This window comes from Puntigrus tetrazona, chromosome 18, assembly GCF_018831695.1.
Source record: "Puntigrus tetrazona isolate hp1 chromosome 18, ASM1883169v1, whole genome shotgun sequence".
Classification (NCBI taxonomy): Eukaryota; Metazoa; Chordata; class Actinopteri; order Cypriniformes; family Cyprinidae; genus Puntigrus; species Puntigrus tetrazona.
In genome coordinates this window covers 20,167,985-20,181,292 of record NC_056716.1, presented here as the reverse complement: position 1 = coordinate 20,181,292, position 13,308 = coordinate 20,167,985, and the positions used below count along the sequence as shown (strand labels likewise).

The 13,308-nt window shown below is 36.2% G+C and overlaps 1 protein-coding gene across 1 annotated transcript in view; it reads right to left on the bottom strand.

Annotated features, from left to right (window-relative positions):
- ptprq (protein tyrosine phosphatase receptor type Q) overlaps nucleotides 1–13,308 on the bottom strand; it is a 37,695-nt gene that overhangs the window by 16,523 nt on the left and 7,864 nt on the right. The window contains 13 exon segments of the mRNA XM_043263955.1: nucleotides 1,022–1,303; nucleotides 1,383–1,490; nucleotides 2,211–2,390; nucleotides 2,470–2,631; nucleotides 3,274–3,607; nucleotides 3,696–3,856; nucleotides 6,303–6,449; nucleotides 6,688–6,816; nucleotides 7,230–7,470; nucleotides 7,603–7,802; nucleotides 8,574–8,643; nucleotides 10,567–10,787; nucleotides 12,010–12,124. Of these exon segments, the coding sequence (XP_043119890.1) occupies nucleotides 1,022–1,303; nucleotides 1,383–1,490; nucleotides 2,211–2,390; nucleotides 2,470–2,631; nucleotides 3,274–3,607; nucleotides 3,696–3,856; nucleotides 6,303–6,449; nucleotides 6,688–6,816; nucleotides 7,230–7,470; nucleotides 7,603–7,802; nucleotides 8,574–8,643; nucleotides 10,567–10,787; nucleotides 12,010–12,124 (2,350 nt within the window).

The window sequence follows — 13,308 nt, the reverse complement described above, 5'->3', positions numbered from 1 at the left end:
GGAACAAACAATTAAAATGCACATTAAGATGAAGTCAGCGTTTAGTGCAAGAAATATATATCAGCCTGCAAATTGCTCATATTCAATAAAACAGTCCTCTTGCGGAAGTGATAAATGATATTAGAACATTAAAGTGGGCTTTTTAATTAATTAACTTTTTTCTTAACCACTAGGACATGCCACCCTTTTGGCTAGTTTTATGGTGTTTTTGAATTTTTAACATATCAGATAGTACAAAGAGCAAAGGGAGAATAAGAGGAAATAACTTACAGATTTAAGAGATTTAAACTTAAATCACCTGCATAAGCACCATGCGTCAGAGAAGGAGTGCTGGGAAGTGGGCTTTAAGGAATTAAGGTGTATTTATACACTAACATTCAGAAGTTTAGGGTTAGTAAAACTTTTTAATGATTCTGAAAGAAGTTATGCCCGACAAGGCTGCATTTATTTGATCATAAATACAGCAAAAACAGGAATAATGTGAAATTTTATGAAATAGCTATTTTCTAACGGAATCTTTTGTAACATGCAGAATTTTCATCAGCGTGTATATAATATTTTTGTGCAAACTGTGATACTTTTTGAGAATTCTCTGATGAAAAGAACGTTCAAAAGAACAGCATTTATTTAAAATACAAACACTGTAACATTTTAGAAGTCTGAACTATCATTTCTTGCTGATTAAATGTATGTTTTTTTTTACAACAAAGCACCCAAAAGTCATTCATCTTTATTAATGAGAGTGATTTATTTTCCACTTCACGCAAATTGATGTAGAGAGCAACGAGCGAATAGCGACTGGTTTAAAGAAACTAGAGTTCATGATCTGATGCCTGATAGAGCTGGAGAGGGAACGTCTACTAGAAATCAAACAGCACCAAGACTTTAATCGCTGCATGTTAACTGTAAGAACTCTTTGAAAGGAAAAGAGTGTGGGATTTCAGGATGAGATTGGATTAAAGTTTTATGCCTCTTCTAGTTTTTCAATTAAACATGAACACACACACACACAATGACTCACCATCCTCCCCCGACAGCATCTGTAGAGTATCAGAAATCTGGTTCCCGTGTCCGTGTAGCGTAAACGCACGGACAGTCACATTGTAGCGTGTGTGTGGCTTCAGGTAGCGCAGTGTGGCAGTAGGTGATGTGCTGTTGACTGTGTTGCTGTATGTGCCGTTGGTGTAGGAGACCTCATACAGGCGGATGATGCCGTTGGGTTTCTCTGGCGGAAACCAGGTGAGAGTAGAAGTGGAGGAAGTGGTTTTTATGACTGTCAGGTTCTGCGGGGGAGAATCCGGTTCTGAAAGACAGATGGAAGCATGATAAGAGATTTCAAAAGAATGCTACTGTATGTATATGAAACATAACTGGCTCAATACCATCCTCTAGTGTCATGACGAAGATGTAGTCTTCATTAGTTAGTGGACTTTCCCCCACGGCAGTAGATGCGGTCACACACACCTTATAACTGCTGTGCTTGTCCAGACCTGTGGATATGAGGATATATGTGACCCTGGACCACAAAACCAATCATAAGGGTCATTTTTTTAAATTGAGAGCTGAAAGCTGAATAAATAACATTCCACTGATGCATGGATTTGGAATGGTATGATAGGATAGGACAATATTTGTCTGAGATACATATTGCTAGTAAAAATTTGTAGAAAGAGTAGTAGGAAGTATTTTTGGCTATTGCTACAAATATACCCCAACGGTCCTGGCCCAGGGTCACAAATTGTGTTATAAAGTGGCTTAAAAAACTATTTGAACACCTGGGTCACACTTACAAATGTCAAAACGTCATTGCATTAGATGTAAAATATCCAAGGGGGATGAATCTGCCAACAAATGCAAGGTTGTTTTCTTCAAATTAACCTTTTTTTAATCATTTTAATCATCTAGGTGTGTGTGATAATTTTAGTGGAAACTGTGGCACAAGTGTAAACCAGAAGTACACTACTGTTCAACAGCTTGGGGTCAGAATGTTTTTTAGTGTTTTTGAAAAAAGTGGTTTGTGCTTACAAAGGCTGCATTTATTTGATCAAATATGATGCAGTTAACACAATAGCGTTGTGATATAAAACTACAATTTAAGATTTTGAATGTACTAGTTTTTAAAATGTAGATTATTCCTAGGATGCAAAGCTGAATTTTCAGCAACATTATTCCAGTCTTCAGTATCACATGATCCTTTATTACTGCGTTACCTGTGAGCACTGCAGTGGTGGTGTTCGCCATCTGTTGTAATTGCTGCTTTGTAAGGAGATTTTGGGCATATACAGTGTAGTGAGTTATCTTGCCATTAGGGTTCAGTGGCGGCTCCCAAGTAACACGGATGGAGGTGGAGGTCAGGTTCTGATAGGACACATTCTGAACAGAGCTGGGCACTGTGGGGAAAGACTGGGGTTACTTTATACAGTGGTTGCATGTTATAACTAATGCACTTCAACTCTGAATGTATTTGACCTTGTTCAGTTGTTTTCACTTTAACTTCTGTGGAAGGCCCTTCTCCAATGGTGTTTTTTGCTGTCACGCTAAATGTGTACTCAGTGAAAGGACTCAGTCTTCTAACTACATACATGATGTGGTCAGATGACAGGTCTGCTGTCTCCTCAGTGGCAGGTAGGACTGTCAATTAAAAGCACAACCAATCAGAAAACAGAGTTCAAAGCAACAGAGTGCAACAATGACTGACCTCTTTTTATAGTCCATGATAAGTTTTTCCCAATAATTTTAGCCACTAGCCAACAATTCTTCAATAAATTATTATTAGTAGCAAATTTTGGAAAATAAAATACATACATAAAACTTAAAAAGCAGCAAAAAATAAAAAAAAACCCTAAACTAAAAATATTTTAATATATATATATATATATATATATATATATATATATATATATATATATATATATATATATATATAAAATGTTTAAATGATAAACTAATGCAAATAATGAGCTTGCATAACAAAATTACTATTCAAACTAAAACTAAAATTAAAAATATGTATATATACAAATAAAATTTAAAAACAAAAATATTCAATATTCAAATATCAATAAAGGCTATAGTAGTATATAAACAAATCTAAATTAACTCAAAGTAAAGTAGTTTTGTCTTGAAAGATATTTATGATGCTATAGAATAATTTTTTAAATTGCATTTTCATTTACAGAAACCTTTTAACAGCAATAATCGTATACAAATCACAACAACCTTCAAACTTAAGTCAGGTCATAATGGGTGGAGTCAAGGGAAGGAGTTATTTACCCTCTATTCCAATAGTGGTGGCAGCTCTCGTTGGGGGATTGGTCTGCTGCTGGGTGGAGTCTGTGGCCACCGCCCTAGTGAAACGGCGGGCCGGGGAGGGGCTTAAATTAACCAATGGTGCTTCATCAGTTCCTATAGTGACCGGTTCCTCAGTCACAGCTTCAACAGATACATCAGTTCTGTCGTGGGTCACTGTGAGCCAGGGTGGAGGTGTGTGAGGGGTGCTCGGGGTCAGAGGGAGGTCAGAGGTCAGTTCCGTATCAGTGTTGGTGAGAATGAACGCAGATGATGTGGTGATGTCAAGTGACCTTGCATTGCGACGAAGTGGAGGATTCTGTAACACAGCGACGTATTATAGGTAAAGCTAGACTAAACACAATGCTGTGATTGTGTGTGTGCTTGTGGAGTTTAGTGTGTTTTACCTGTCCTCGCAGGGTGATGTCCTGTACAAGAGTAATGCGGTATAACACTCGTATCCGATAGTGTGTGATTAGTCCGTTCGGTTGGCTCGGAGGTCTCCAGGACAGACGGACTGCAGTGGAGTCCACAGCCTCTGCTGTCAGATGAGACACAGCACTCGGAGCTAACAGGGAAATAAATGCACACACACACAAACACACACACACACACACACACACACACACACACACACACACACACACACACATATATACACTTAACAACTTAACCTGCACTGTTCAGAGTGGCCCACAAGATGACTTTAAATCACTTTTGATCTCTTTAGTGTATCCTAGCTAAATTAAAGTATTAATTTCTTTGAAAAAATATTTTGATTGTTTGTGTATATTCATGCAAAGTCACTAAACCACTAAAGTGCCCCAATTATTGATTTTTTGAAAATGAGTTTTCATTAAGTGTGTAATGCAGCTCTCTGTTCATAAATTTACTGTCTCTCAAAAGAAAGAGTTGACTCTGAAGCATCACAACAAATCTCAAGCCATTTCTTGAAATCAACCCGAAATATTAGTATATTGCCCGCCTACTTGTTGCTCTTTTTCTGTTGGTCTGAATAAAAATGTAAATTCATACTTTGCCACTAGATGCCGCTTTTGGAGCGTTAAAAATACACTCAGGCATTACAGGCATGATGCAATGAAAATGAGACCAATTCAACAAATCACTGCATATTAGCATCACACAAAGGAGGGTTTTTGGAAAAATTAATCGCTAAACAAATCGACTAGGAGTCATTCATCATATAAGGTAAAATTAAATGCATATTAAAAGACAATGAACGTGTTGTTTGACCTGTTGTTGGTGACTTCCAAAACCAAAATATGAATCTTTCATTACCCATAATAGGAGCACTATTATGTCTATTACTGGGAACAGCTGATATATTTCCCCATTTCTACAATACAAAGCCCTTTATTCACCATAGCATGGATGCTTTGAGGCCTTGAACCAAAATCTAATTTTAGATAAAAGCAACCCTAAGTGAACAAATAATCTTTGTTTTTTCAGGCATTTAATAAGCATTTTCTTATTCAGCACCAACTGGCTGTGTATGAAAAAGTCATTTCCTCCAGCTAAATTAACCCAATTAAAGGTATAATTAGAGATAGCTGATTTCGCAGACAGACTTAATTACACCCAGACCAGCTAAATATAAACCTCATTTATAACTCTCACTTATTTTGACCCCTGAGTCTGAGCACTTACAGAAGTCGCAAACACTTACACAATCCCTGAGCCGTCGGTTCTCCAAACAGATGAATCAAACATGTAATTGTTTTGTACGACGTGGATCCCAGTATGCAATCATCAAACATATACACACAGAGAAAACACATGACACCAACAATCAATCATGGAGGAGGTCAAGTGATGTCTGAAGGAACCATTAATTCTCCACTGTAGCAGAAAATACACAAAATGAATTTGTGGCAGTTCATCCATGAACTGCAACTGAAGTGTAGCTGGGTCATGCAGAAAGAAAAAAAGCAATCACATCAGCAGTATCTAAAGTGATCTTTATGTTCTTTATGTTCCATTCATCATGTTTCTTTATTATTTGACAGTCTTCACTGAATAGAACCAGCTTAAGTATAGCTATACTCATTCAGGTTCACTTTATCTAACATTATATCATGTCTGAAAGTTGAAATGAAACAATTCTGTCAAATGAAAATCAGTGTGCGAATAACATTTCACCCGTTCTTTAGTTGTCTAAATCTGATGAAAATGGAAACATTCTCAGTAAAATAAATGATAAAAATAAAACAATGCCAAATATCTTTTACTTAGAAATGCAGAAATGATCAAAATGGAGACTATCTAAAAAATTAGATATGTGTTAGTGCTATCAAACAATTAATCGCCTCCAAAATAAAAGTTTTTCTTTACATTATGTGTTTGTACTGTATTTATTTATTGTGCGTATATTGAAACACTGTCATGAACCGTGCCTCTGTGGCTCTCTCAGTTGGCCACCGGAGGGAACCCTCCGGACTACAGTTCCCATCATGCCTCTTCCCCAAGACTGATTACCTGCCCAGGTGCTCCTCATTGCCTCCCCTACATAAACACTGTTCACAGTCCCCTCGTTGCCTCGGCTGATAATTCTGAGCTTTCAAACCCCTCTGCTCACTCTTCGTTTTGATGCTTGAACTGACTACCGACTCCTTTGGCTGGACTCTCTGACTTTGATTATCGCTGCCTGCCTCGACCTTGCCTGCTACCGTTTATGTTTGACCCTGTTTAATAAAGAACTAGCAAATGGATCCGAACGTCTCTGACTCCTCGTTACAAACACACTCATACAGTACATAGTCCGAAATGTATATGTAAATGCATTTATATATTAATTTTCTTATAATATTCTATATTATATATAAATATATTTAAAATATAAATACAACATATTTTTATTAAATATATACACTCATATGATATATATATATATATGTATATATACATACATACACACACATTTAGAAATGCAACATTTTTCTCCAAGATGTGGGTATAACGTTAAGCCTTCATTTAGGTAGATATATGTATTTTACCTTCTGCTAGTGTTGTAATGTTGACCACTGCTTCCGGTCCTGTGGCCCCTGCTGATTTGGCCATCACATGGATATAGTATTTGGTGTATGGAGTAAGTCCAGTGTACATAAATGCCAGTTCGATTGTGCTGTTCTCACTAATAATCCCTGAAACACACACATACATGTATCGCATCAGTAAACAACTATTCGAGGATGTGCTTTGAATAAAGTAGCCTGGAGCGTGTCAGGAGCATGTGTGCTAAATGCAAGGCTACACAGCATTATATACTCACTGGTTTGTGTCATGTAAAGCTGCTGTCACAGTGTGGTGTCTATCAGATAATATGAACGGTAAAGTTTGAATCAATTGGTTTGGCGGTCATTGGGTGTTAGCAAGTGTTACCTTCAGAGCTGTGGAGCTGGATGACGTAACTGAACCTTCCTGTGGTGATCTTTGGAGTTTCCCAAGTTAGAGACAGAGATTTAGAAGTGATGTTTGTGAAAATTACATTTTGAGGCGGGTCTTCGGGGGCTGCAACACATTAGTTTCTTCATTACATTTTTAGCTTTGTTACAAAAACTTGAGAATATGTATTACTGTGAAACTGTTATTATTTACAGAAGACAACATTAAAATGGTATTTCCAATAGAAATGAATAGAAATTCTGTAATTTCTCTTATTGCTATAATTCTAGTCATTATACTAAATAAGAAGTTTGATCATATAATGTCTTTAATTATATATTCTTAATTATACCTTTCAATGCATATACTTGCAATGCATATATATATATATACCCCATGTGAATATGGTCACATATATAAAAATATAAATAATTAAAACATACACTATAATATGCATAAAATCTTACTGACAAACTTATGAGCAGTAGTTTATATGTACAGTATTTGAGAATTAAGAGTCTGTATGTGTGACAGCATACCAGCCTCTGGCATGCGGACCATAGTGCTGGCGATCTGGCCCTCGCCATCACTGGTGAAGGCGGAGACTTCAAACACATAGGGAGTGTAGGGGCGGAGTTCATCAATCTTCACGCTGATTGGAACACTCCAGATGGAGGCGGGAGGTACGGCTGAGAGAGTAACAGTGGGCAGCACGGCAGAGGTCAGCTGGGAAGACTGAGACGGGCTTGGAGTTCCACGAGATAAGATGTCTGCTGCATCCTAGAAGACACATGCACATATACACTCTGAAACTAATTGTAAAGATTGGTGGATCGATGAACATACTACTGCGGTTTGAATTCGGCTCAGCTGTCCTGTATCGTTACAAATATTCATCGATGCAACACTTACGTTGCAGTGAGGCAGGGCTCCGTTCATGATGTCCTCTGCGTTAAGCTCGAGCGTGCGAACGATCATGCCGGTTCGAGCATGTTTGACTTTCACTGCAAACTTAGTAATGAGACCATTAATGCGTACGGGAAGAAACCATGTCACTAACACCGACGTGTGATCCTCGGCGAACGCTGTGAGGTTTGACACCAGACCAGGAGCTGTGAGATTGAACATAAACGCATGGATCAGAACACATACACACACTAAGCACACTGTATGAAAATACATACATCCCACTTACAGTAGGATCACTTTTAGGCATCAAAAGCATACAATTCTTGCTAGCATATACACTAACATTCAGAAATTTGGGGTTGGTAAGATTTTTTTTTAAATGTCACCTAGACTGTGTTTATTTAATCTGAAAAACAGTAATATTGTGTAATATCAAAAACAATTGTTTTCTTTTTGAATCTATTTTAAATGTAATTTATTAATGCAATAAAAGCTGAATTCTCAGCATCATTACTCCAATTCTCGGTGTCATGTGATCCTTCATAAATTCTAATACAACGATTTGGTGCTTAATAAACATTTCTTGTTATTACTGTTGAAAATAGTTGCTTAATATCTTTGTCACATATACTGTATCACAATTCACTTTGAGGAGCTCAGAGGATTTTTACAAAATTGAGGGAAATGAGCATTCAAAATATATTTGACTTTTTACAAAAAATTCCATTTATTTAAAATGTACAATTTCATCGAATACTGGTATGTTTTGTGAATGTCTTTGCTTGTTAAGAGTATCAAAATGCGCTTCACAGGAGGAGCGCTATTCATGTTTTACACATGAGTGACCATTAACAAAGCTGCTGTCCTTGAAGAGCATTTTGAATTAGTTACTCACGATGCTGCCTTTGAAAACGGCAAAGAGGCACACTAGGACTTCACAAAAAGCTTATGTAAAATATATAGATGTTGCTTACGGGCCTCTGCTGTTTTGTAGTACAGAGACTGACTAAAAGGTCCAATTCCTGCCTTGTTTACTGCTGCAACCTGTAGAGAAAAGACAGGAGAAAAGCTTTTAAAAACCAATATACTGTAGCCAAATGCACACAGCATAAGAACGTCTGCTTGATTTATCACCATGACTTAGCAGAGGTGGTTACATAAACACTGTGAATGAAGATTCCAATGCAAGATGATCTACTCCAGACAACAGATCCATCAAATACTGTCACACATACAAACACACGCTCGCACAAAAGCTCAGAGAGTCAATTCAGAGTTCACGGTGTAGCCAGCCAATGAATTCACTAGACAAATGAGGGAAAACAGAGATCCCTCGTGAATCCAGAGTTCTCTGTAGGAGATGAATAATTCACAGCTGATAAATTATTGAGTGGGATCAATGGAATAGAGGCCACTGGCAACTTTCCCATGGACAGTTAATCCAGTAGCGTCTGCTGAACGCTGGACCTTCCCTTCAGAGTTAAACAGCATTTTTTGAAGTTTTTACTGGCTGCTGTTTCATTAGAGGTGACACAACACACCACAGTGACCACAGCAAAACACTTACAATGGAAATAAAGGAAGGTCTGACATCTCAGATACACATGGGCTGGATATAATATCAATAACCTCTATAAATGCATTCATTTCCATGCACTAATACGGAGTAGGTCATGCTTTTGCATTAGAATGGCTTTGGTTATTTGGGGAGTAATGTAGTTGAACTGTGTGATATTGCACCATTCCTCAATAAGGAGCCTGGAGAACCTGAGTTGGAATGAAATCTGTAGAATTTCTCACTTCGAATCTTCGAGAAGCGCATTTCTCAGGAAGTCACATCTGAATTTGTCAATAGTGTGTGCTAGGACACTCCTGCTTTGGAATATGAGCATATTATCAGAAAACACTTAGTCTGGGTTTTGTATTCATTGTATTCCAGGTTACGAGTATTCAATGAGGTAGACCGGTTATGATTAAAAGTCGTTTTTTTGAGGATGCCACTTCAAATGCTTTAAACTCAAGAGGTTCCTTTATTATAAATTCGCTCCTTGAGCAAAATTATCAATATTTCAAACTACACTCACATGTAAATATGTGTATTTATAATATATATAATATACACAGTACACATACATATATTTCGTAAACAAAAACCTTTTATCGTTTGACAGCGCTACTTTATATTCTTATCAGTGCATTTGTAGTTCTGTTGTTTATTTATACACTACCATTCATAAACTTGGGGTTAGTTAATTAATTAATAATTATTTTCTGCTAAAAAACATACTTTTATTCAGCAAAGATGGATTATACTGATCGGAAGTGACAGTAAATTGACCTTCATAAATGTTACAAAGGATTTATATTACAGAAATACTGTTCTTTTTGTTTTGTTTTTATTTCTTATTCATCAAAGAATTCTTTAAAAAAACTATGGTTTCCACAAAAATAACATTTTGGGCCACACACCTGTTTTTAACCTGTTTTTTGATGTTTTTTAAGCAGAAAATCAGCATATTAGAATGATTTCTGAAAAATCATGAGACACTGAAAACAGAAATTTCAGCTTTGCTTTCACAAGAATAAATTGCATATTAAAATATATTCAAATAGAAAAGAGTTGTGACTGTGTTTCACAATATTACTGTTTTTGCTTTAGCTTTGATCAAATAAATGCTGAGCTAAAGAGCCTTCTTTCAAAAACATTACAAAAATCTTATTTTGAACTCATAAACCCCTTTGTAACAAGAAGTAATTGTACTTTATTTCTTTTTTACAGCTTCCCTAAAAACATATTGTATTCAAACGTGTCATGCACAAACTCTAAGAAGCTTGATATTCTGCTCCTACAATATTTGCTAATCTATCCTATGGGCAATGTTTTGTTTACATAAAAAATGACATAATTTTTGTGTTTTTTCTCTAGTTTTTTTAGCAACTGAGATGTGTGAAGGCTCAAGTGTGCACCTTGATGTTGTACGTCGCTCCAGGGGTGAGTGTGTTCAGCAGGGTTTCTGGGATATCCAGGCTCTTGGTGACCTCAGTGAAGGTAGGGTCGGGATATGGACACATTTCCTTGTATCTGATGACAAATGAGTGAATTGAGGGGTCGAGAGGCATCCGCCAGGACAGCAGGATCCCAGTGGAACCGACCCGTTCACCTTCTGGCTTAGAGGGGGCCGCAGGTACTGCATACACACAGAAACATTGAAGCATTTTATAATGCAATCAGCATCTTATCCTACGTTATGTCAGCTTTATTGAATACTTGAATCTAATTGGTTAATTAAAGCAATTTTTTATGTACTTTGTTGCCATTATATCTTTTTCCTCTGCAATAAAGCAGGACAGATATTGTTGCTCTGACCTAGATTTAGTATCATCCAGGTCATTATCAAATTCAGAGGTCTTTCAGTAGGCTTTTGGCTCGCTAACAGCTATCCGTTGTTGTGGAGGTGTTAGCCATTTAGGAGAATAACAATAAAAAAGCCATCAGAAAGCGTGACCCGACCATGCCATTCTCAGAGGGACGGGCAAAAAGCACCCTGGGAATCTGATACTGACCTATCAAAGCCTGCTAACTGGAATCAGCATCAATTATGCAAACATAAATACACACACACACACACACATATTTCAAATGGAACAAAATGCATATGGATTCATGTACAACATCTCAAAGGGTTTCACCTTTCAATTTTCGTCACTGGTTCTACGCTTACAAAACAATACACTAGTACTGAGATGGTATCAGATGGGGCTTTTATGTATAACAGTACTGCATGATTGGCGTATTTATGTGCCGTGGTACTTAATGGTACTGCAAAAAAAACAAAAAATACAGTAGCGGCAAAAACGTTATAGATGATGTTTTTCACTCTAAGAAAAAAAAATGGGTTAGCTCAGCCCAAAATGAAAATACATCGGTAAAAAAAGACATGAGGGTGTAATTAATGACAAAATTTTCATTTTGGGGTGAATTAACCTTTAAAAACTGCTCACTGAAAGGTACTTTGGGGAACCCATAATGGTTCTTCCATGGCAACACTGTGAAATACCCCTTTAAGAGCCTTTATTATAATGTTGTATGTCTTAAAATAATAAGTAGATCCTTTTACTTGACAAGCAAAACAGATAAAAATCTCAGGAGGAAGTCTAAAGGAAAATATATGAAGAGTTATGAAAAACATTAAAAAAAATTTCAAAAAGCTTGTTTTTTCATTGGGCATTCCAATTAATCTCAAAATGCAGGTGAGTTATTTTGATTAGGTTAAAAAAAATAACTAAACACAAAACAAAACACAATAAAAGCAAGATAACCTAATGAAAAACGTGATTTTTTTAACATTTAAAACACTGTTTTTGCAAATAAACTCTTAATATATAGAATAGAATTGTGGTTTAACTTACAGGATTCATTAGTGGTGACGAGTATTCGGCTGACAGGTGAGCTGAACCCTGACGAGGCCATCGCATTGACCGTCACAGTGTATGACGTTCCAGGGGTTACACTGGACACTTGAGCCTGAAACACAGAATATACACAATACATAAAAGACCTACACATCTACAACCAGCATCATATGGTGACAGATATGTCAGATATATTGTTTCAGTCAAAGATTTTTTATTTAAAAAGCATAATTCCATACATTTTTCTATAAGAACTTCATACCAAATGGCACTGTAATGATTTGGTAATTATTATTTTGCTAAATATATAAAAATGTCACATTTTGAGGTGATAATGACAACATTTTAGAAGATTCATTGGTGTTAATGCTTTTGTGAAAATTTTTTTTAAAAATTTGAAGTAATGTGCTGATGTTAATAAGTATTTACAATATTTTTTTATAATAGGATACACTTAAAAAAATCTATTAAAAACATATAGGTAGGATCTTAAACATTGATTACAATGTTCCGTTTTAATTCTTAAAGTAGTGCTGTGAATCGATTCATTACAATTAATCACATCCAAAATAAAAGATCTGTTTATATAATGTATGTATGTATGAACTGTGTATATTTACTATTTATATATATGTAATATAAAATGTAAGGAAGGTTTTGAATTTTTTTTTTTTTGAAGGAAACTCAAGGTTTTGAATAAAAATAATCATTTTAATTAAATTTAAAAAAATTTAAAAAGCTCATTTTGACTTAGATATTGAATTTTTATTATTGAATGGAGCAGAATTTTTCAAATCTTCCTTTTTTAGTTCATGGCAACGTTTGCTGAGTCACGACTCTTCTGAGATTACAGAAGCATGTAGATATGCAATACAATAAACCTCAGGTACACGATATTGAACAAAGCACAATTTAAATGTGATCGGATATATGAATGTGATTCTAACAGCCCTGGCTATGCCTGACTAAAGACAATGACTTCGCAATATTCCCCACAAATTACCATCATGCATCAAACTGCCTCCAAAAACATCTAGATAACGTTAATAATACATGCACCTCAGACACTCCCGCGTACACACTTTTTGCAAACAAATCTTCTGGAGTTAGCACACACTTCAAACGGTATGGATTATTGGCAATATAGTTCCACCAGAAATCATTTGCTCATAAACATCATGTAAGAAAAGCATCTCTTGTCATTTTTGGTCACACGTTCACAAACACAAAGTTTGTTGAGTAATGCAGCATCGGCGGGCTGAATTACCGAACGTGATGTCACAGTCACACCACTTG